Source organism: Phoca vitulina, unplaced genomic scaffold (assembly GCF_004348235.1).
Source record: "Phoca vitulina isolate PV1807 unplaced genomic scaffold, GSC_HSeal_1.0 scaffold26, whole genome shotgun sequence".
Classification (NCBI taxonomy): domain Eukaryota; kingdom Metazoa; phylum Chordata; class Mammalia; order Carnivora; family Phocidae; genus Phoca; species Phoca vitulina.
In genome coordinates, this window is record NW_022589729.1 from 23,522,528 (window position 1) to 23,546,033 (window position 23,506).

General features: G+C 42.4%; 1 protein-coding gene across 1 annotated transcript in view; it reads right to left on the reverse strand.

Annotated features, from left to right (window-relative positions):
- Positions 1 to 23,506, reverse strand: part of NR5A2 (nuclear receptor subfamily 5 group A member 2) — a 135,622-nt gene that overhangs the window by 61,024 nt on the left and 51,092 nt on the right. The window contains exon 6 of the mRNA XM_032422250.1: positions 1,728 to 1,847. Coding sequence (XP_032278141.1) covers positions 1,728 to 1,847 — 120 coding nt within the window. The remainder of the gene's footprint in view (positions 1 to 1,727; positions 1,848 to 23,506) is intronic.

Sequence of the window (23,506 nt, forward strand, 5' to 3'; positions counted from 1 at the left end):
AAAAACTCTGAAATAGTGCTTGCCTTTAATTTGATTGGGAAAATGTGATTTATTAATAATACAGCAAATGGCGTGGAGACAGCCTTTCATTTTCAAATATGCACTGCTGTGGTTTCACAGCACATAAACATTTATGGCTGGATGTAAAAGATCACGGTGCCCGAGTCCTGAAGTATGGAAGCATTGCTGAATGCTGGAGCGATGCCTGAATAGGAATGACCCAATGGACTTATGGAATCACTATGTTCCGTGCATTTATTTTAATAACACATCAGTTATTGAATGAAGGCTAAGAACTGGGAGGGACATGCCAAAATCCTATAAAGTTGGACTTAGGTCCATTGAATACTTTCTGTTCCCCAGATATCCATGAAGCCAACAACGATCTCTCCTCCTTCAAGTGTTTGCTAAAACGTCACCTTCTCACTAAGACAAAAGCAACTACTCTTATTGACCATGGAAATCCTTGGGTCACAATGCAACCTACTACCCCCGTGCGTATGTGTGCATTTCCCTTTGCACAGCATGTTCTCTTTTCTTTTTTCTTTTTTTTTTTGTGTGTAGTTTTTTTATTTTTTTATTATGTTATGTTAATCACCATACATTGTATCATTAGTTTTTGATGTAGTGTTCCATGATTCATTGTTTACATATAACACCCAGTGCTCCATGCAGAACGTGCCCTCTTTAATACCTATCACCAGGCTAACCCATCCTCCCCCCTCCCCTCTAGACCCTCAGTTTGTTTTTCTTCTTTTATTCAACAGCACGTTGACTTCTAATACATTTCTTATATACAGGTTTGTTATAAGATGATTCATTATGGTCAGCTTCTCCCTGCTATGATGTTAAGCATTGTGAGGATAGGATCTTTTTCTGTGTTGATCACTAATGCATGCCAATGCCCTAGAATAGTGGCTGGCACACTGTTGGATGTTCAGTAAGTATCTGTTGACTAAGCAAATATCTATTCAGAAAGTAGTAGGGAAGCGCCTGAATGGCTCAGTTGGTTAAGCGACTGCCTTCTGCTCAGGTCATGATCCTGGAGTCCCAAGATTGAGTCCAGTATTGGGCTACCTGCTGAGCAGGGAGTCTGCTTCTCCATCTGACCCTCCCCTCCTATGCTCCCTCTCTCTCTCATTCTCTCTTAAATAAATAAAATCTTTAAAAAAAAAAAAAAAAGAAAGGAGTAGGAACTAACAGTAATTTTTTCTATTTTCCTTTTCAATGATGGCTGGCTCTTGAAAACTGGAACCCCTGTCCCTTTTCCTTCATTTGCCTTTATGCCAAATATTTAGTTTATATATGATATTTGAATCAGTCTCTTCCACCATTATGATGACAAAATCGTAAGGATTCCACAATGTATCAGCTTTTTAAATAGCTGACAAAACAAGTGTGGTAGATTAATGCAGAAACTTAAGGAAAAAATGCTGGGTACTAATCGTTAATTCTGATTTACCAGTTGTTTTGACCCTTCAAAGCACAACTTTCAATCCCAGCAGAGTGAAAGCAGCAGAATGTTTGTGATTATGTTTTGCTTTTACAAGTTTAACTGTAATCATCGGTGTAGGAACAGAGTGCACCAAGTCAGGTTTTCTAAATTATTTGCAGCCAATCTTTCCCTTTCAAAGCACCAGAGTGCTTCTGACCTAGTTAAATTCCTGCCATTCTGAACATGCTTAATAAAAAGACATTTTTGGGGGGCGGGGGATCTCTATACTCACTTGTTGCCCAGTAACCAGGAAGATGGATCCTTCCTTTCCATGTACCACTTGTCGGTAAATGTGGTCGAGAATTAAGAGCTCACTCCAGCAATTCTGAAGCAGCTTCATTTGGTCATCAACCTATAAAAGAAATAGAAAAAAAAAATGACACTGTTATTCACTACATTTTTTATTTTTGCCTAATTTTCTACATAAGAGAACTCACTATAAGCAAGAAGTCTCTGCCAATGGTCGTCATGGCACAAATGCTCAGAATTTACATCGCTGCTCCTGAAAATCATTATTTTCATTTGGATAAATACTTTTTAGGCCACATATGAATACTTAAGAGTAGTATTTATAATCAATGAGCTGCTAGGAAAAGGCCCTCCATTAGATCGGTCTGTCTAATGTTAACAGAGCTATTAGAGTTTGCTTGTGGGAGGTCCAGGCGCCTCACACTGTCCTCGCTAGACCCCATTAGAATGGCCCCAAATAGCCTGTGCTTATGTATCTAGAGTTTAATACATTGACCCAAAGCTAAAATAGTACACAGATATTAGCAAGCTGCCAAACTGAGATTTCTTTAAAAGACAATTAGCACGCCGGCACAAATGACTTTGGAAGATAAAGAGACACACTGCCTTATCTGGCATCAGTATTAACTGATGTGTGTGTCCAAACTGTCCTCGATTTTGATTGGAATAATCACCAATCATGGTCTTGAGGCTCATCTACATTTGCTTTATGATTTGGATGATTTTCCCAAAAATGCTCTAAACTTCAGTTTCCATAACTGGAAAATGAACCAAGAACATTACCTCCCTCACAGGACTGCCATGAGGATTAAAATGAAATGTGCTGGGTCACAGTGGGCATTTTATTCTTATTTCACCTTGTCCTCCAGGGGAAATTCTTCATTGACATTCTTCAATGACAAAACCATACTTATTTCACGGACAGTTCACATATCCACAGTCTGAATGTGAAGAGCATAGTGACCCATTGCAATGGCTACTTGTAACAGTGTGCTCTTCGTTTTGTAATATATACCACCCAAAGACCCCGGTTTTTCCAAATGCAGTGGCCATATTTAGACACACACTGTGAACTTATAAAAGTAACACCTGGGGGCGCCTGGGTGGCTTAGTCGTTGGGTGTCTGCCTTCGGCTCGGGCCCTGATTCCAGGGTCCTGGGATCGAGCCCCACATCGGGCTCCCTGCTCAGCCAGGAGCCTGCTTCTCCCTCTCCCACTCCCCCTGCTTATGTTCCCTCTCTAGCTGTGTCTCTCTCTGTCAAATAAATAAATAAAATCTTTAAAAAAAAAAAAGTAACACCTGACATTGATACATTGTGTAGTTTTTTTTTTTTTTAGAGTTTTTGTGTATTGCTTTAGATTTAATTGACAGAACGTGCCTTCGAAGTTAGCCAAACTGGTATCATTATATTAAATTTATAGATGAGAAAATAGGGCTCAGAGAGCTGCCTAAAAAATTCTCTTCCACTCTCTCAAGCTCTAGGCTGTCTCCAAATTACATCAGGAGGTGCTAGAATTTTCTAAATGAAATTAATTTGACTTACTTTTAACAAATTCATTCTTAAGTGGCCATTCAATGGAACTCTGGATAGCTGGCTGATTCTAAGGAAGTTTCCATTCATACATTGATTAGTACTGTTAAGAGCTTGTGACTAACTTTCTTTCCATGACTCCGGGACATAGTGAACATGGTCAAGGGAGCACTGAACTCATAGTACAGAGAAGGATTCAAGACTCAATTCTATACTTTCCAGCTGTGAGAGCTTAGTCACACCACGTAATTCTCTAAGACTTATTTTCTCACCTAAAAATATATGAGAAAGTTTTTGTGAGGATGAAATAAGGTAGTGGATGGGAAATCCCCTTCGTAAACTGTAAAACAATACACAAATGAAAATACATCAGACAGAGGGCTTGTGCCTGATGGACACGGATTCTGTGGAGAAGGAGAAAAGCAGTAGTATTGCAACTACACAAAACTACAATCAGGCTCTGTGATCAGGAAAACACATCCCCAAACATCTCCATCAGAAATACTTTGAACCAGTTAGTCTGTTCTGACCAAAAGAATTTCATTCATGGGCACCTGGGTGGCTCAGTCAGTTAAGCGGCCGACTCTTGGTTTTCGCTCAGGTCGTGATCTCATGGGTTGTGGGACTGAACCCCAAGTCAGACTCCTTGCTCAGCAGGGAGTCTGCTTTTCCCTTTCCCTCTGCCTCTATGGCATGCTATCTCTCTCAAATAAATAAAATCTATAAATAAACAAAAAAACAAAATTAATAAATCTTTTAAAAATTTTTCATTCATTAAATAAATCGATATTTTTAATAGCTGATTCTTTGGTGGGTTTGAGTGCCAGACCTGGGATATAATGGTGAGCAAGACAAACGCAGTCCCTACCTTGTGAAAATGACTCTCATGGGGGACAATGTTCACCCAAACATGACTTGGTGGTTTAGTGACAGTAGGAGGTCATGTTCTTCTCTACAGAAAAATCTCCAGTGTTGTATGGTGTGACAAGTCAGCCTTTGGGCAGCAGTTGATGTAGATCCAGCTAAATGTTCTCCATAAACTGTTGTCACAAGGAGCAGTGGCCAAATGTCCCAAAAACATACATGTTGTAGCATCCAGGGCACATTCCAGGAACTGTCTCACCAGATGCTTGGTGTGATTTCAAAACAAAGCATACTTTGCTCTCCTGGGTTTTATTATGCTCTCATTTCAGCAAAAACACGACAGCATCTTATTTCAAATTTATCAGTCTGTGATGACAATTTGGTTCCACTGTAAGTTTTTTGGTTTTTGGGGTGTGTGTGTGTGAGAGAGAGAGCTATGAAGCTTTAGTTATTTATCACTCTTTTCAGGGAAACCTAAAATACTCCCCTCTGAGATTGTCTCCCCAGAAACAATTATTACACATGTTAATGTTGCAAATAATTTCAAAATGGGTGGGGGAATACGGACTCCTCAAAGTGCATTTATTGTTCCCATTTTGGAAAGATGAAAGAGCCAAGAGATTATCCACTGGCCACACAGAAAAGGAGAAAGGGGGGAGTGAAAATGAAAAGAAGCATAAGTTTGGGAGCTATCTCATTAAGGGTTTCTTCCTCTTCATTTGCATATGATGGTCCCTTATTTTCATATATAACAGGACAGAAATACTATGATAACAGTTTTCCGGCATCAGGCCATGTTCGAATCATAAGTCAGAATCTGACTTCTCCTGGCCACCTTTTCTTTTGGGATGTTGAAGACACACTTCCAAACAAAGATATATTTCTGTCTCGTGTTCAGAAAAAGAATGGAGTGTATCATTTTCAGATTTTATGCCGAACTCTGTGTGTGTATGTATGTGTGTGTGTGTGAGAGAGACAGAGAGACAAAGAGAGAGAGAGAGAGAGAGAGAGAGGAGAGTGCCGGCCAATTGCCAAGGAAGAAATAAAGGTTTTGTTTTCACACATCCTCTGTAAGTTTCTTAGTAAGGGGGGGGCTGGATATTTTTTCATCCCCACTTCTGCCCACTGCTGCCTATGTCCAGACGCAGTAAGAAGATAGACAGGCTTTTAAAATCTGCATATTTCCTGGTTCCTCTGCTGCTTCAGAAATTGCAAGAATAGGTGAACATGTCTATTTTCCGTAATTAGCATTTCACTTTTGGTTTTATATTTTGTACTGTTCGGGGCATCATCTCTTCCTTTGTGTCTAACATAGGATCTTTGTTGTCATCACCCTGTTTCTGCAAAGTACTGTAATTGCTTGTGAATCTGTCTGCCCCCCTCGAGGACAGTGGTGGAACCTGCAGCTGGAGCTCCCACAGTGCATACCACAGCACCCGGCACAAAAAAGGAAAAAAAAAAAGATGCATTTTATAAATGCTTGTTAAGACAAAAAACAAATGACTGAATTACCTTCCCTTCTGCACAGTTTCTGCTTTTCACCTGTGTATCTTTGGTACCTAGCCCACAAGAGGAGCAAGCAAGTCCTTCCGTGTTGGTGGAATAAACAACCATCTTTGCCCCACGCGATGAACACCCCAGAAACATGCATCTGACCCTTCCCACATGTGCTGGCAGGTCCGGACCCACGGCTGGCCCTTCGTAAAGACTTCTTGACTGATTGTAATTTTAACACTCCTCCTGAGCAATTGATTCCTTGTTTTAACACTCTCCGAGGGGGCTTTCCATGCCAACATTCCATTTCATTATTTTCCATAATTGATTATGTCATATTTCATGTTATCTTGAAATTGGTGAGTATGCAGCCTCACGGTGCTTTGGGTGACAAAGTTTTTATGCAGCTCTATGAATAAAAGCACGGGGTAAATTTGATGACCGACTTGATCCTTATCTCTAGATAAGAAAAGCTGGCAATTTTGAAGATATTTTTTCTTTGGAAAAGAGAGTTATAGGCGACATGGGGTGGGGGGTGGGGGGAAGAGGAGAAAAAGAATCCACTGCTTTTGAGTAAATTCTCCAGGTATGAATACTGTCAATAAACAATTTAGGGTGGCATCTGGGGAGCTCAGAAGGGGGACTGAATGAGTATAATTTCCATTATGTATCAAAACCTCTCGCTAGTTAGCCGTACCGCCTCCTACAATCCTGTGTTATCAGCTGTAATAAAAGGAAGGACTTATCTCAGAAACCTAGTTACTCATCACAGAAACTATTTATATTGACGTTACAGATGAGTGTGTAAAGGAATACAAGCCACATATTGTTAATGAAGCACACTTCCCACAACCCAGAATGTTAATCATTAGAGACACGGGCTTTCTCCTAAGAACAGTGGATTTGGGCAAACAATTAGAAAAAGAAAAATGTGTAGAACTTTCTCAAGCCTGCACTTAACTTATCAAAACCTTTCTGTTGCCCCCTCCCCTTTACCTTTTACGAATCTGGAAACTACACTGTGATTTCACTTTCCCTGGCGGATTTGAAAATTGACATCATGAATCACTGTGGTTAAACTTTAAGAAAGATTTTTAAGGAACACATTCTACTGACATGGATTGGTAATTTAAAAGTGGACGTGAAGCCATCTCTTACTTCTGATCATTAAGGCTGGTGTTCTAGGCCTTTGTTAGAAACTTGGTTGGGGGACGCCTGGGTGGCTCAGTCAGTTAAGCGTCTGCCTTCGGCTCAGGTCATGATCCCGGGGTCCTGGGACTGAGTCCCAAAATGGGCTCCTTGCTAAGCAGGGAGGCTGCTTCTCCCTCTGCCTGCCATCCCCCTGCTTGTGCTCTCTCTCTCGCTCTCAAATAAATAAATAAAATCTTTAAAAAAAAAAAAAGGAAAGAAAAGAAACTTGGTGGGGGAAGAACAGAAGTGACTAGGACAGAATCCCTGCCTTTGAGAAAAATCACAGTCTGAGGGGAAGAGACAGAAGCATAAGTCTGCTGTTATAATTCCATGTGCAAAGGAAGCTGAGGAGCACTTTACCCTGCTTCACCTCCCAAAGGGGTCAGGGAAGCTTCTGAGAAGAGGATACTTAAATGCAGGACTTAACCTTGTAGAATCACTCACTGAGCTCTGTAGCTCCTGTTAGAACAACTCTTGGTACCAAACCAAGTATTTAAAAATGATGTGAGGATTCTTCACAATCATTAAAAATAAAGTCCAGCTATTCGTTCATTTTTTTTCTTTTCCTTTCTGGCAAAAAGAAAAAAAAATCCCTCAAAATGGACATCCATTTTTTGGGGCTTCCTTTTGTGACAATGGTGGCATTTATAAAAAGGTATTCAGAAGCAGGGAGAGAAAAATCAAAACCAAGACAAATCAAAATCAACTTTTACGCATCTGAGTGAGAACCTCCTCTGGGCTAGGCAGACACACAACTACTTTAATCCTTTACTGTTTTTATAAAGAATGCTGCTGATTATCTGCAGCCTCTGTCATAAACTGCTACAAAGTCCAAGAAAAATGATTTCACATTAACAATGATTAAACAAGCACTAAAAACAATACTGTGCAAGAGAACTAACAGCCAGTAAAACTCCCCTGTCAATTGTGGCAATACCCCAGGGATTTATGACCAGGAGTTCTCCCCTGCTCGGGGATAACTAAAGTCCCCCCGGTGCACTGTCTAATTGGGCTGCAAAGTCGTGCCCGTCAACGCTGAGCCAGGGAACTGCACTCTTCTGGCCTCTTTCTGCGTTTCTCTAGTGGAGCAACAAAGAATTGTTTTCTCTTCCTGTGATCTAACTCCTCAGGTGATGGAAGGAGGAGGCAGAGGGGTTTCACTGTATGATATCTGCCCCTTACTTCCTTCCATTCCACCAACCCCTTCCCATTATACCCATTTCACCGGCCATCTGGCTCATGCCCAACAGCCCACGGAATCTAGGATCTCAATATGTCTACCTGCTTCTCCCTTCTCCTCCATATACACAGTCACCAGGAATATTTCTTTCAAAAAGGGAGAAGAAACACATAGACACAAACCTCTGGACATGAATCTCTTCCAAATTCTCTAGATTTCCGTTCTGAGATGTCTACCAAACCAGACCTCCCTAACCAGCGAGGCTGGCAACACTCACTGACAAACGTGCCTGCTGATCCTTCAGCCTCGGGAGGCCTGGGGTGGCCGGAAAACGAGAAAGTAAAGAGAGGTAAATGGCTGCCACCTCCAGGGAAGTGGGGCCACCTCAGCCCTGCCCCACCTCCTCACAATTAGGTGCCAAGTCAAAGAGCGGAGTGTGGTTGGGAAATGAGTAAGGTAGCTGTCAGCACAGGGAGAAGGCAGAAAATAAAACAGACCGGCCTCTACTTCTTGAACACCTAATCCAGAGTCACTCAATGGGGCAGTCAGAGGCCCCAAACCAAGGAACCTCAAAGGGAACCACTCTGTAACCCAGGGTCTGACAGCAGCCGCTACAGAGCCATGATGAGTCATCGGGAACAGGCTCAACAAATCTGCTGTTTAAGAAGTCGGAGAATGGTGTGACTTGTGTTAGAGGTCTTCCATCAAAAATTATTAAATTTCTTGGGATGCCTGGGTGGCTGAGTCGGTTAAGTGTCCAAAATTATTAAATTTCTCTCAAAGTCTAACATGTCCAAACGTAAGTTTCATTTATCCAGAACATTCATATGCCTGGTGCACCTTATTTCCCAAGGATGTCACATGCAGTATTATTTTTTTTTTAAGATTTTATTTATTTATTTGAGAGAGAGAGAGGATGGGGGTGGGGGCATCTGGGTGGCTCAGTCAGTTAAACAGCTGCATTCAGCTCAGGTGATGATCCCAGGGTCCTGGGATGGAGTCCTACATCGGGCTCCCTGCTCAGCAAGGAGTCTGCTTCTCCCTCTCCCTCTGCTCCTACCTGCCCCCCACTCATTCTCTCTCTGTCTCAAATAAAATCTTTTAAAAAGAGAGAGAGGGAGGGAGGGAGAGAGGGAGAGATTGAAAGAGAGCATGAGCCAGGGGAAGGGCGGAGGGAGAGGGACAGCAGACTCCCTACTGAGCAGGAAGCCGGATATGGGGCTCAATTCCAGGACCCTGGGGGATCATGACCTGAGCCGAAGGCAGAAGCTTAACCGACTGAGCCACCCTCGCACCCCACATGCAGTATTATTTTATACAAAGATGTGATAATATCAATGTGAGTTTTTTTCATTTATATAAATATGAGACAATTACACACGTGAGAGACATCTTTGAGGTTTGGAGATAATACTGCACAGTGTATGTACATGTTAAATATCACCTGAATTATGTATCATCACAGACAACATAATGGAATTCAGACAATTTCTTTCGCATAGAACAGTAGCTATAGTCTCAGAATTTATCAAACCAAAGGACAAAATTTTTCTCAGCTTTTATCCCTCTTGCTTTTTTAAAGATATTATTTATTTATTTGAGAGACAGAGAGAGCATGAGCGGGGGCGGGGGGGCAAAGGGGGAGGGAAAAGGAGAGAATTCCAAGCAGACTCCCCACTGAACACAGAGCCCCACTTGGGGCTCAATTCCAAGAGTTGGATGTTCACCGACTGAGCCACCCAGGTGCCCCTTTTAACCCTCCTCTTGTCCACACTTCAAAAAGCTTCTTGTTGAAATGTCAATTACTCATAAGCTAACAGTAAGTTCATCATATTTCGGGGGTCAAGTGGGAATGTGCACCACAGCAATTCTAGTCGTCTTTCCTATTTAAGTTTTCATATGCATCCACATATAATTTATGTGATCTGATTAAGGTGGACACAAAACGGTAATGACTATTTTTCCTTTTGGCTTATGGAATACAATCACATTCCATTGCTTTGAAGTCAAAGCATGTACATATGTAAAGAGATAGGGGAAAGAAAGTTTCTGCCACTCACAGACTGTTACCCCTAAGAGTTGCTTTGACATGACGACTCAGCATGATGGGGTGATTCTTCCATACAGTTGTGGACTTTTGCAAAGTAATGAAGACAGGAATTAGAATAGCTATGAACTTTATGGCCAGCCCAGCCCCAGGTTTGGGGAGACAGGTATTACAAAGGATGGTCTGGATGAGGGCAGGGTTAACCTAGGAGTCACTTATCTTGTCAGATTATGGACATATCCCAGTCAACAATAAATCAACATATAGCTGGGTGTTATTGAGACCTGAATGAATTTAAGACCTTATCCTCAAGGAACTTACAAATGAATTGAATTAACAAGACATATCCATGCCAAGTAATTAGTATAAAAGGTAGCATATAAAGTGTTAAACTCTGTGGAACCAATAATTTGAAAATGAGTATATATATATATATATACACATACATATATATATGTATAAATACTGTGTGTGTGATATATATATATGTTATATATATATAAAACTCAACTTATTGTATTTATTATAACTCAGTTATTTTATAGGCATATGTATAAAATGCCATATCCTTAAAATATCTGAAGCAGTTTATATGTACACATAATAAAAGATGAATGGAATAAATGAGAAAATGGGGATACAAGGAAAATAAAGGTAGGATAACAAGCTGAAGCCAAGACTAGGCTCAGTCCCTAAAATCAGCTTCAGAAAGGTTGTTTCAGTGACTGGAAATGGGCCACACTTTGGTTCCTTGCAGGCAGAGTACCATTACTAACATGATTTGTAGTATGCATGAGAGAAAATCAAACAGTTACTTGCAAAACAGCCTATCTTAGTGCTGGACTCCTGAGAGAAACTTCTCTCTGAGTTTTCCAAGGAGGATTCTAGATGTGTGCAGTAAGCTAGGCTCCAACCACATCCTCAGGTACCCACAATATTTAGCTTCATAGAGGGTGTTCCTTTTAAAGCCTATGGCAATGTTAAGAGGCCACAAGATAATTTGGTCCTGGAGCACAAATTTCTGATGGTCTGTGTTCCAAAGATATACTGAGACAATTCAGAAATGGAGAGAATGTATGTATTTTAGGCCCCTTCGTTAAGAGCAGAGATCAGGACCATTAGACACGGTACAAGAAATATATGGGCTTTGCAACTTGGAAACATGGGTTCCTAGCTTGGCACTCTTGCCATGTGAACTTTGGGAAGAATTCAAACTCCTTAAACCTCAGCTGCTCTCTCAGCCGTTACTTTTGTTAAATGATATAAGCGTGCCTAGCTGAGTGACTGCCACGTGGCAGACACCCAAATAATGGTAGTTAAACCCGACTCTGAACACAAAAAAGAAGGCAAAATACAGGAGATGCAAATTGAAGTACAAAGGAACAAATTTCAGGTGATGGAAAAGGATGATGAATGAGAAAAGAAAAATATTTTAAGGCAGATTAATGTGCAATATTTTCCAGTGCTTTCTCTTGCTGGGTATTGTTTCATTTATGACCACTACCTGTTTCCTGTCCTCTAGTTTAGAAATCTCCTCTGTATAATTAAGCCAATATTCCTCACATGTCCGACCAGGCAGATATATTTCAAGCAATGAAGACAAAACCCTTGAAGGATGAATATATTTTCTGTTAGCTTGGCTGGAATGTCCAGAAAGCATTGTGAATATGATTATCGTTTTCTCCATTTCCTTAAAGGCAACAATACCAGCAGCCACAGGACTCCAGGTGTGCAGTGGGCCCATTATCTGGACATCAGTGACTAAGGCATAAATTAAGGAATGTTTTGGCTGCCTTACACCTTGTGAAATGGGCACAGAGTTGAAGTCCTTGGAATACCAGCGTGGAGAAGAAAGGGAGAAGCTGAGGATATTCTAGTGAGCATGCTCTGTGACCCTTAAGGTCTTAATGTAACTTCTTCCTTTGTAGACTGCATGTCAAAGCCAGAAAAAGAGTTGTTAGAGGCTAAAATGTCCTTGGGTCCTTTTTGGCTGGCCGTTTCAATCAGGCAGTTGGCCAAAGAAAGGAGGAAAGAACCCAAGTGGCCTAAATATCACTCACCAAAAATACAACTGAAATTAGGGCAGAGGCAAAGGAGAAGTCCCTAAGGACCATCCAGTGATGGGAATTCACTGGGCACAAAGGCTCCTGGGAGAACTCTTCAACCCAGCTCACCGGAGACATGTAGACAACCTACTTTCGTCATACAATTTACATTCTCCCTTCTGGTCGCAGAGCTAAGTGTGAGGTCAATCCATGCCTTCAGAGATACTCAGAAATGGATTCACAAAGATTGGTAGCAATTGAGGAAAGAGCTCCTGGAGTCAAAGCATCAGCCCCAAGGATGAGATGGTTATTTCTAGGTAACCCAAATAATTTCTGCTTTGTGAAAAATCTCTCAATAGTGTATATTGGGCAATATTCATTCCCATGCTCCAAACTCGGCGTGTTAACAACGCCAGTAGTTCTTATCTAATTTCCTGTCTGGGGCACTATGAATGGCATCCCCTTGCACTATCTGAATTGAGGGTACCCCACACTGGTACATCCTGAATCACATCCTGGTCCTGGGAGGAAAGTAGGTGCTAGTTAATATTTGCTTCATCAGGGCTGAAAGGACCTAGCAACTACTTTCAGTTCAACTACTTCATTTTATAAAAGAGGAAACTCAGGCCAGGTGGGCTGTGATTTATATAAGATTACTCAGTTGCCAGGAATAGAATGGGAATCCAGGTATTCTGAATCCCAGCCCAGTGCCCTGTGACTATGCTTTCTATGTTCATATGGGAATAAAGAACAATCTTATTTTTTTCTCTGGAAGTTTATTTTTTTTAACATTAACACTGTCTCAGTTTCTTTCTTGCAAGGAAAGAAATTAATGGTGATTTAGTTTCTTTATTTCAAATGTAAAGAAGTTTGTGATTTGAAAAATAAAGGCTTTTGGAAATACAAAAGACATAGATAACAAATGATAGAACCTTGGAATTATCTGGACATAAAATCTAGATAGATGATCTTTCCTATTTTGGGCGAAAGGCTATGAAGGTGACTTGGATGGAAGATGAACTAAGACCGGGCATTTACTTAATTCCAAGGGGGTCTGTATTGTGTCCCAACTTAGATAAGAATGAGGTTCTTTTTTTTTAAAGATTTTATTTATTTATTTGACAGAGAGATAGAGAGAGAACACAAGTAGGCAGAGAAGCAGGCAGAGGGAGAGGGAGAAGCAGGCTCCCCGCAGAGCAGGGAGCCCGATGCGGGACTCGATCCCAGGACCCTGGGATCATGACCTGAGCCAAAGGCAGCCGCTTAACCGACTGAGCCACCCAGGCGCCCCAAGAATGAGGTTCTTCTGGGTAAACTAGAATCAAGATGGAGAAGGAACCCAGAGAAACAAGATTACACACTCTTCCTATTTTTTTTTTTTAAAGATTTTTTTTTTTATTTATTTATTTGAGAGAGAGAGACTGAGAGAGAGAGCACATGAGAGGGGGGAAGGTCGGGAGGGTCAGAGGGAGAAGCAGACTCCCTGCTGAGCAGGGAGCCCGATGCGGGACTCGATCCAGGGACTCCAGGATCATGACCTGAGCCGAAGGCAGTCGCTTAACCAACTGAGCCACCCAGGCGCCCAACACACTCTTCATATTTTGAAAATCCACAAATTATTACATGATAGACTGGATTTTTCTCTCAAGGTATTTAGGCAAATATTAACTTAATTTGATCCTGAGCCTTTTTCCTAGTAGCCCACATATAACTTCATCAGGATGTGTCCATTTGGTCACAACAGAACGAGTGGCGGTCTGCCAGCCGTCCATGGTAACCACCTTCCCCCGGCTGTCCCTGCTGGAGCGGCACTGGGGACCACCTCCCCTCAAAACCTTTGGCCCTGGGGGCGCCTGGGTGGCTCAGTCGTTAAGCGTCTGCCTTCCACTCGGGTCATGATCCCAGGATCCTGGGATTGGGCCCCGCATCGGGCTCCCTGCTCTGCGGGAGGCCTGCTTCTCCCTCTCCCTCTCCCCCTGCTTGTGTTCCCTCTCTCGCTGTGTCTCTCTCTGTCAAATAAATAAAATCTTTAAAAAAAAAAAAAAAAAACCTTTGGCCCTGTACCTCTGCACAGTGGTGCCCCTGGCCTCTTGGTGCCCCGTGTGTCATCAGTGAAAAGGCTGGGTGGCCCCTTTCTGGCCTAGCCCCAGTCCCAGAGGACCCAAAGGTCAACACGTAGCTCCTGGTTGTTTGTGCCCTTTTCTACAACAGCCTGCAGCTTGGCAGGGTGGAGTAGAGGACTTCTGAGCCTCACTGAAGGGCTCAAACCTAAAAAGGAGGAATATTATTATCATGGAAACACTATGCACCAATATTGTACAGCACTAATTTTGACCAATTTTTTTAGTTCCCCAGATCTGGTCATTTAAAAGGGGTAAACATCCGGAGCACCTAGTGAATCGATTGAGGGTGGCTCAATGGGTTGAGTACCTGACTCTTGGTTTCGGCTCAGGTCATGGTCTTATGGGTCAAGGGATCAATCCTCACCTAGGGCTCCAGGCACTCAGTGGGCACTCTGCTTGGGTATTCTCTCCCTCTGCCCCTCCCCCAACTCTCTTGCACGCATGTGCATCCTCTCTCTCTCTCTCTCTCAAATAAATGGATAAATCTTTACAAAATAAATAAAAGGGGTAAACATCCTACACAAGGTGCAAGGAAATGATTCAGGAATCAAAATCACATGACCTAGATTTTTAACAATATCATACCTAGCTCTACTGCATCTGTGTGTGAGGTAAGTGTGCCGTACAATGTATTTCCCATTACTGCTACTTTCATATTCTTTCTATTCCAGATTCAGGGAGAAAAACATGTGGGCTATGATGCTGCACTGCCCTCTCCCCACTCACACAGCACACACCCCCTATACAATCCCTAAGACAGATGGATTGCCCTTCTGAATCTGTCCCCATGAGGCCAGGACTCTGCAGGTCAGTCCCAAGCCAATCTCTTTATGTCTTCCATATTTCTAGGTAGCGTTTCCTTTATTCACTCTTAGTAAACTCTATAACTCTGGGATTTCTATCTGAATATAATGATGAAAGATAGCAAATTGAGATCTGAGAGAATTTACGCCTAGCACAGCTACCCTGACACACAGATTAGAAGTTCCTGCCAAGATGACTGAGATGTGAAATGCAAGGTATTGAATTCCATGGTCCTCATTATTCTCATTGTAAAATGGGAGAAAAACCTTTTGGATTGAAGAACTGCTTCTCTAATGGAGGTTAAGTGAGGGTGGGGAAGTAAGCACCCTCAAAAAAGAGAAAATGAGAGAACCCTATTCATCTCCATTGTCTCTGGGATTCACACACTAGAAGTTAAACTAAAACGCAAGCAATATTAATTACTTAAATTGAATACTAAGTACAGATCACACAGCAAGGGGACATAATATTTATTTATATTTATAGGAAGAAATGATTTACATTTTCCACCTACAACACTGTTCTTTGAGAGAGAGTATTAACTGTATCTGCTCAGATAGACCGCATTCTTGCCGGGTCAAGGACATGCTGTGTCTACGGAGTGAGCTCATTGACTATTTTGTTGTAGTAAGCTGCTTGATTCATATCAAAGTATCTCAGCCAACTCATGAAGTCGATTAATTTTTTAATTGAACAGGCCAACAGTTTCCAGATTGTGTAGATAGATACAGGCCTACCGATGGGTTATTACAACACATCAATCATACAACAGTTCTGTTTTCACACAGCTGGTCATACAATTCGCGCTGTATTGTGTTTAGTATTAAGAAAGCAGTATTATGGTGTGGGTGGAGTCCTGATAATGGGAATAGGAAAAATGCAGCAACAAGAGTATAAGTTTTCTCAATTAGTCTGTCACGTGTCCTTCTCTTAATGATGTTGGCCATTACACACAAGTGAGAAAGCGAAGGGTTTCCAGGTCCAACATGCACTGTTTTCCTATTATTTCTTCATGACCAATTAGGACTTTTCCCTGCCAAAAAATATTTTTAAAATCTTTCTTGACTATAATTCAGAACTTGGAAGATACCAAATAATAATCATAACTCACTCATAGGACATTCCTAAAGTATTCCACCAATGCAGGATCTAGCCAGGTGCTCAAGGTTAGCTGGATTTGTGCAGCACGGTCCTCTCCCAGTTCCCTGAGCACCGCCCCCACCCTCATTCAACTCTGTCTGAACTGCCTGCTTATTTCTCACTAGCAGCCTGAACATGGCAGATCAGTCTGAGGGCCCTGGATGTCTCATTCAATTTCATTTGCTCAAAAGGAGATCGTGCAGAGGCTGTCTGGGGGGTACAACTTCATCCTTTCCCTTATTGTGACCACCTGCCTTCAGAAAGGTGGGGGACACAGAGGTATATCCTAAGATGTGTCATCTTACAAAGATCTAAAGAGGTTATTTTTCATGTGACAAATACTATATTTTCACATTCCAAGTGGTACTTCATTGATGTAAATTTCCAAAGAATGAAGCATAATTCCAGTTTGCAAAAGTTTGGCCTAAGGGTTCTTGCCTCAGACTCAAGCTTCAGTCTTTCAAGGAAAAATTTGGTTTGAAAAGAAGGAAAATGAAGTCTAGGGGAGGACCAGAGAACGCAAAGCCAACTCTCATTGCTGTGCATAAGCACTGTGCTGGCGCTGGAAGGGATTCAAGGGTAAAAAGGAAACACTTCTCAAGGGGCTTATATCCAAGTGCAATGAAAAAAATGAGGTTGGGAGCCATGGGGGCTGTGGTTTTCCCAATACCCAAAGTTTCTCTTGGAAACCATGGCTGGGAGTTGGAGGACCCTGAGTGTGCTCCCGTCTAGTGTCGATCTGGAATCTACACGCTTTTTTAAAAACTGCAAATGCTGCTTGTTGGCTTACTTCTACCTCACTTCTAGAATTCACACGGCCCATTACATGAAGGAGGAAGTACACAAAGGTCACATGAACGTTTTACGAGCTGGATTCACTAAGTCACTACTTCCTCAGGGCTTCTGCAATTAAGGGATCATATACATAAAGGAATGGCAGAGAGTTTGACAAGAAGGAACATAGGGTGACTCCCGGGTCCTAGAGACCACATTGAGCAGGTGCCTTTTAATTCAGAAATGAACTTGGTAACATCACTGTTACACTTTAAAGCAAGCCATCTGCCTACATTCACATACATTGAATTCCTACATTGATCACACATGATTTATAAAAAGTACAGAAGGAAAACACCACTCCTCATAGTAGAAAAGCAATCCATTTCTTTTAAAACCTTTTTCTCGGAGTAACTGATACACGAGTAGAAGATCCTAACACGAAGAACCAACAGGACTGCCTAAATGAGGATGTTCAGACCTCCACCTCTTGCCATGGGTGGCAGCCCTGCTAGAAGCCTGTGGCTCAGAAAGCTATCCATCTCCATTCACACATGAGCTAATCAGTTCAAGGAGGGAAGCGCCAATGAGCTCTCAGATCAATATGGTGAAGTATGGAGATTGATCTCCTCCCAGAGTGAGTGCATTAACGAGCTCCTCTGTATGACCTTTGCCCAGTGGTACAAATTAGACTCTACCACAAACCACATTCTTGAATGGGGGCTTTCAGTCTTGGATTGCTTTTAATAAAGCACACTGCAGGCAGACCTCAAAGAAGACTCTCAAAAATTATAGTGCGTTCGTGTACAGAGTAGGCCCTGCAGAATTACTACATTATGTTCCAAATTATGGAGTGAGACAGCATAAATGCATGCTTTTAAAACAAAGCATATACTTTTTAAAAAGCATGTTTCCCTTTATTTATTTTTTTTAACTAACAGTGCTGGAAATCTTTCCAAGCAGGACTCCTACTAATGACTTCACTTCATCCTCTCTTAAGAATTTAGGGAGATACAACTGTGCTCCAGATCTTTGCTTCTCAAACTTGAAGACGCCTACAATTCACCTGGGAATCTTGTTAAAATGAAGGTTCTGATTCAGCAGGTCTGGGCCTGGGATTCTACGCGTCTAACAAGCTGAACAGTGAGACCAATGCTGATTGAATATACCACCCTTTGAATAAAAAGCTCTAGAAAATTCCAGGAAATTGATATCCCCGCCCTCCCCCCCCGCCACATGTGTATGTGCGTGCACACACATTATCTCACTCACACACCAATATTTTAGGCATAGGAATTTGGTATGAGAATAATCACTCTAATGGCGAAGAGTAAGAGCTTTGGAATCAGACAGACTTGATGCAAACCCAGGCCCCACCAGTGGCCAACAGACTGAATGTAACTTCGGGCAGATGACTTAAATCCTTGAGCCTTACTTTATTCCAGCTTCAGTCAAATTCTAATTAATATTGGGGCACCTGGGTGACTCAGTCCGTTAAGCTGCGACTCTTGATTTTAGCTCAGGGCTTGATCTCAGGACCATGGGATGGAGCCCCATGTCGGGCTGGGCGCTGGGCTCTGCGCTCAGCAGGGAGTCTGCTTGAGATTCTCTCTCCCTCTGCCCCCCCCCCGCTCTCTCTCTAAAATAAATAAATAAATCTTTTTAAAAAATTCTAATTAATATTGACACCTCTTCTTCTCGCACCTTGTTGTAAGGGTTAACTGAGCTAATGCACACACAGAACTTAAAACAAGGCTTGAGTTCAATAAATAATTGCTATTATTAGAGTACATCATTGTTCTTCCATAAAAAGTCAGATTAAGTGTTACAAAACAAATAAGAGTTCAACACCAAGGGGTGCCTGGGTGGCCCAGTTGGTTGAGCGTCTACCTTCGGCTCAGGTCATATCCCTGGAGTCCTGGGATCGGGTCCCGTGTCAGGCTCCCTGCTTGGCAGGGATTCTGCTTCTCCCTCTCCCTCTGTCCCTCCCCCCGCTTGTGCGTGCACTCTCTCTCTCAAAAATAAAAATCTTTGAAAAAAAAAAAAGTTCAACGCCAAATGAAAATCAAAGCAACAGCTCTAAGCTTTTGTTTGGACATGGTCTCCCTGCCAATTTTCTTACCTGTCTTGGGGACTGACCAGACAGAAACTGTAGCTGCTGGAGGCCCATGGGATCTTGACCTCAGAAAGATGAGCACAATGATACAGCTGCCCTTTCCTGGTCAGGGCCCAGCACGGCACCAGTGTGAGTGTGAATGTATGTTGGTGAGGGGGTCAATGGTCGCACATGGGGACATGTGTGCCTGTTTGTCAGTGACCTACATATACATCCATCTGTGCTGCCCCCAGCCTTGCTGATTCCCTAGCCCTGCCCAGGGGAGCAACTTCACAACCACTGGTAGTCAGAGAAGGGTTTCTGTCCTGTGCATCTGTCTCGACACTCCGCTTACTTGCTGGTTTGAAAATTCTAGTTTGGGAACTGCATTCGGGTTGGCATCCAAGCTTTAATCCCTATGAAAGAGTAAATACCCACGAAGGTAGCAATATTTAAATCAGTGGTTTTACAAATGTGGTCAGAGGATCCAAGAGGCTAAAGCTATCTTCCCAATTATACTAAGCTGCTATTTGCCCTTTTGACCCTCTACCTCTCAAAACTGTACAGAAACAACAGGATGTAATGACATCATCACTGTGGTGGCAAATGAACCGTATGCTTCTGAACTCTTGTGTTCTACCCATTTCTCTCTTTTTAACTCCTATTACATTAATATTGATAGTTAAAACGCACATAAACTGAAGCTCTTCAGAATCCTCAATCATTTTCAAGATTGCAAAGAGTCCTGAGATCAAAGTTTGAGAACCACTGCTTTAAAATGGGGTAAAAAGATCAGCCTATGTCCCAGATTTTGTCACACAGTCCTAATTTCAAGTCCTTCCATGACTACATTCAGACTTGCCAAATCAATGACTTTGAGTTTGGTGGGGTGGAATGGATCTCTCACTAAATATATATATAATAAATAAATATATGTATATATGATAAAATAGAATAATGAACAAAATTCTATAGTAATATAGGAAAGAGTGATTAATTCCTGCTCAAGCAACCGAGGAAGGTTCTTGGAATTGGTGTTTGAGCTCAGCCATGTACGATAAATGTTGTGAGGGGCATCTAAGCAAAGAGAACAGGGTAAGCCAAAGCACAGAGGTGTAAAGACTGACGAAGAAGTGAGGGCAAAGATGAGTAGTTTGGTACATCAGTAGTCAAGGAGTGGGAGACGAGAAGCTGAGAGTGCCTTGATCAAATCAGACAGCCGAGGATAACAGCTGGAAGGAGTATGTTCTAGGAGAATACAGGAAAGGAGGCCTCTTGGAGGTGATGTTGGTAATGTTGGTGATGAGCATTCATGTGTTCAGCAAGCAATTCAGAATGTTACTGTGGAGTCCGGGGAGAAGGTAGGGCGTAACAGTGTGTGTGGATGAAATCACAAAGAAGATTGTATAGCATGAGAAGGGAGGGAAACCAATAGCAGCCAAATTCAAGAAAAATATCATTTAAAAGTTGGGTAGAGGGTGCCTGAGTGGCCCAGTCAGGACTCTTGATTTTGGCTCAGGTCATGATCTCACGGTTGTGAGATTGAGCCCAATGGTGGGCTCTGCACTGGGCACGGAGCCTGCTTGGGATTCTCCCTCTCCCTCTCTCTCTGCTCCCTTCTCTCTCTAAAAAAAAATAAATAAATACAAAATAAAAGTTGGGTAGAGGGAGAGGAGCCAATGAGGGAGCCTTGCACGGAAAAATCAAAAACACAGTAGTGACCAAAAGTCTGTTTCAGAAGTAATGTCAGGGATGCAGAATGGAGAGAGAAGGTGTGGATGAGGTCGCTGATAAGGTTTGAGATTTGAGAGAGCCATTTCCCATGGAAAATGGGAGTGCAGCCTCCCTGCTGGCCCAGCTTGAGAGCCCCCCACACTCCCCACACACCCTTCCCCTCCTCCCTCCAACACACAAGGTTGACTACTGAGACACCAGGAAGAGGTAGAGCAGAGGCCATGGGCGCCATGTTGGAAAAAGCAGGATGGTGAAGATGGGGAGACCAGGTACAGAGGTGGTTTATTTTGAGCCTTTTAGGAGGGGAGCCTTGCACATCTCTGTGACTGATGGGACCTAGTGGAAAGGGAAGATTAAAATGCTAGCATAGCGTGAAAACATTGACTGAATTGAGAGAAAGTAAGAGGAACAGTTTAAGTGGGAAAATTAGAAGGAAACCCTCAGACTCCATAAGAAGGGGCATTGTTTTTTATAAGTAGGCTCCATGACCAACGTGGGGCTTGAACTCGATGATCCTGAGATCAACAGTTGTATGCTCTACCAGGCGCGTCAGAAGGGGCACTGAACTCAGCACAAATCTTTTTTTTTTTTTTTTTTAAGATTTTATTTATTTATTTGACAGAGAGAGACACAGCGAGAGAGGGAACACAAGCAGGGGGAGCGGGAGAGGGAGAAGCAGGCTTCCCGCCGAGCAGGGAGCCCAATGGGGGGCTCGATCCCAGGACCCTGGGATCATGACCTGAGCTGAAGGCAGACACTTAATGACCGAGCCACCCAGGCGCCCCTGAACTCAGCACAAATCTGAAACTTTCTAGAGAACAGGTCCTGAGTGGGTTGTGTGCCTGTGAGTTGCTACAGGAGGGAGTGTGTGTTGATGGAGGCAGAATGTGTGTGGGTGTGTGTGCTGCTGTGTGTGTGTGTCTTGGTGCAGGAGGGAGCGTGTGTTGGTAGAGAAAGGGTATGCATGTGGCGAAAACAGGGCAGACATAAGTCCGAGCTCAAAGGCAGAATTCACCTGACTAAAGCCCCTTTAGCTCCTTCAGAAACTAAAGTTCGCCTAAAATTTGTTTCTTTGTCCCCAATTTTAGCCCCAGTCAGGGTTATAGAGAGTAAAGGGCACTCACACTGTTGAGATTTTACTCTCCTTTGGGGACCCCTATTATTGCACTCCCTATATTGTAATGTAATTATCTGAGTTTTTTCTTATTTCTAAAAAAGTTTCCAGAACTCATTCTCTCTCCACCCTCATACCTTCCCATTAATAACAGACATAATTATTTGGCATAAATAAGCCTTGGTCAACATACTAATAGAAGGAAGACAGAAAGTCACTGAACAACAGTGAATGAATCGTACTGGACTCAGAGTTCTTTTCTCTCCACCCTGACTCCAATCAGCATTTCAGTACCCTTACTACAGAGTCAGATTAGACAGGCTGATAATCTCACAAACTACTCTCTCCTTCCTCCATCTTTCAGTGGTAACAAGGGACTAAGGAGGCATTACATCAGACCCAAGGGAAGTGGGAGACTTACAGAGACTTAAGAAAACTTTCTCATAGGGTCGCCTGGCTGGCTCATTTGGTGGAGCCCAGGACCCTAGATCTCAGTTGTGAGTTCGAGCCCCATGTTGGGTGTGGAGATGACTTAAAAATAAAATCTTAAAAAAAAAAAAAGAGGGGCACTTGGGTGGCTTAGTTGGTTAAGCGTCTGCCTTCGGCTCAGGTCATGATCCCAGGGTCCTGGGATCGAGCCCCGCATGGGGCTCCTTGCTCGGCGGAGAGTCTGCTTCTCCCTCTGCCTCTGCTGTTCCCCCTGCTTGTGCACTTGTTCTCTCTCTCTCTCTCTCTCTCCCTGATAAATAAGTAAAATCATTAAAAAAAAAAAAAAAAAAAAGGAGGGGCAGGAGCAGCATGTGTTATGCCTAAAATGTTTGTCATCACTGCATTATCAAATCAGTGAATGAGAAGTTACCAGAAGAGGATTAATGCATTTTTTTAATGAAACAGCACAATATAACTCATTATTCTCTAAGATTAATGGCAGATCTATGAAATTTCCATAAAGAGGAGCTTTGTGAGTTTAACTGAAAATCTACAAATGGGTAAATATTCCTAGAGATTCTATCGAGCATTTTTTTTTTTTTTTTGGTCAGAGAGAGGGCAAGCGCACGAGCAAGGGGAGTGGCAGAGGGAGAAGCAGACTTCCCGCTGAGCAAGGAGCCCAATGCGGGACTCGATCCCAGGAACCCGGGATCATGACCTGAGCCAAAGGCATACGCTTAACCGACTAAGCCACCCAGGCGTCCCATCTATCAAGCTTTAAAATCACTGTTTATTCGTATGATTTCCACCTCTTCTCTGTGATTAGTTTACCTAAAGGTACTAACTATAAGTTTATGACAAAATTATTATTCTCCTTAATCACTTTTGTTCTTTTTTTCTTTGACTCTGAGCTTCAGAAAGGAACACCAACTATTAAAGTAATCCTTGAATATATCCAGGGAATGTACTTGAACTCATGATATGTATGGGGTCGTAAAACTGGTAATGTCTCCTGGAGGCTCCAACAGAGGAGGAACAGAAACATTCCATTCCCTGAAGGTTTCATCCTTGATTAGGCTAGTTTGCTAAATTACAAATTTTTTTTATATGTTAGTGTAATTATTCTAAAAAACATTCACAATCACTAAAGTCTATTTAAGCAAGTATGTTCCTTCAGAGAAGGGATTTTTGTCTAT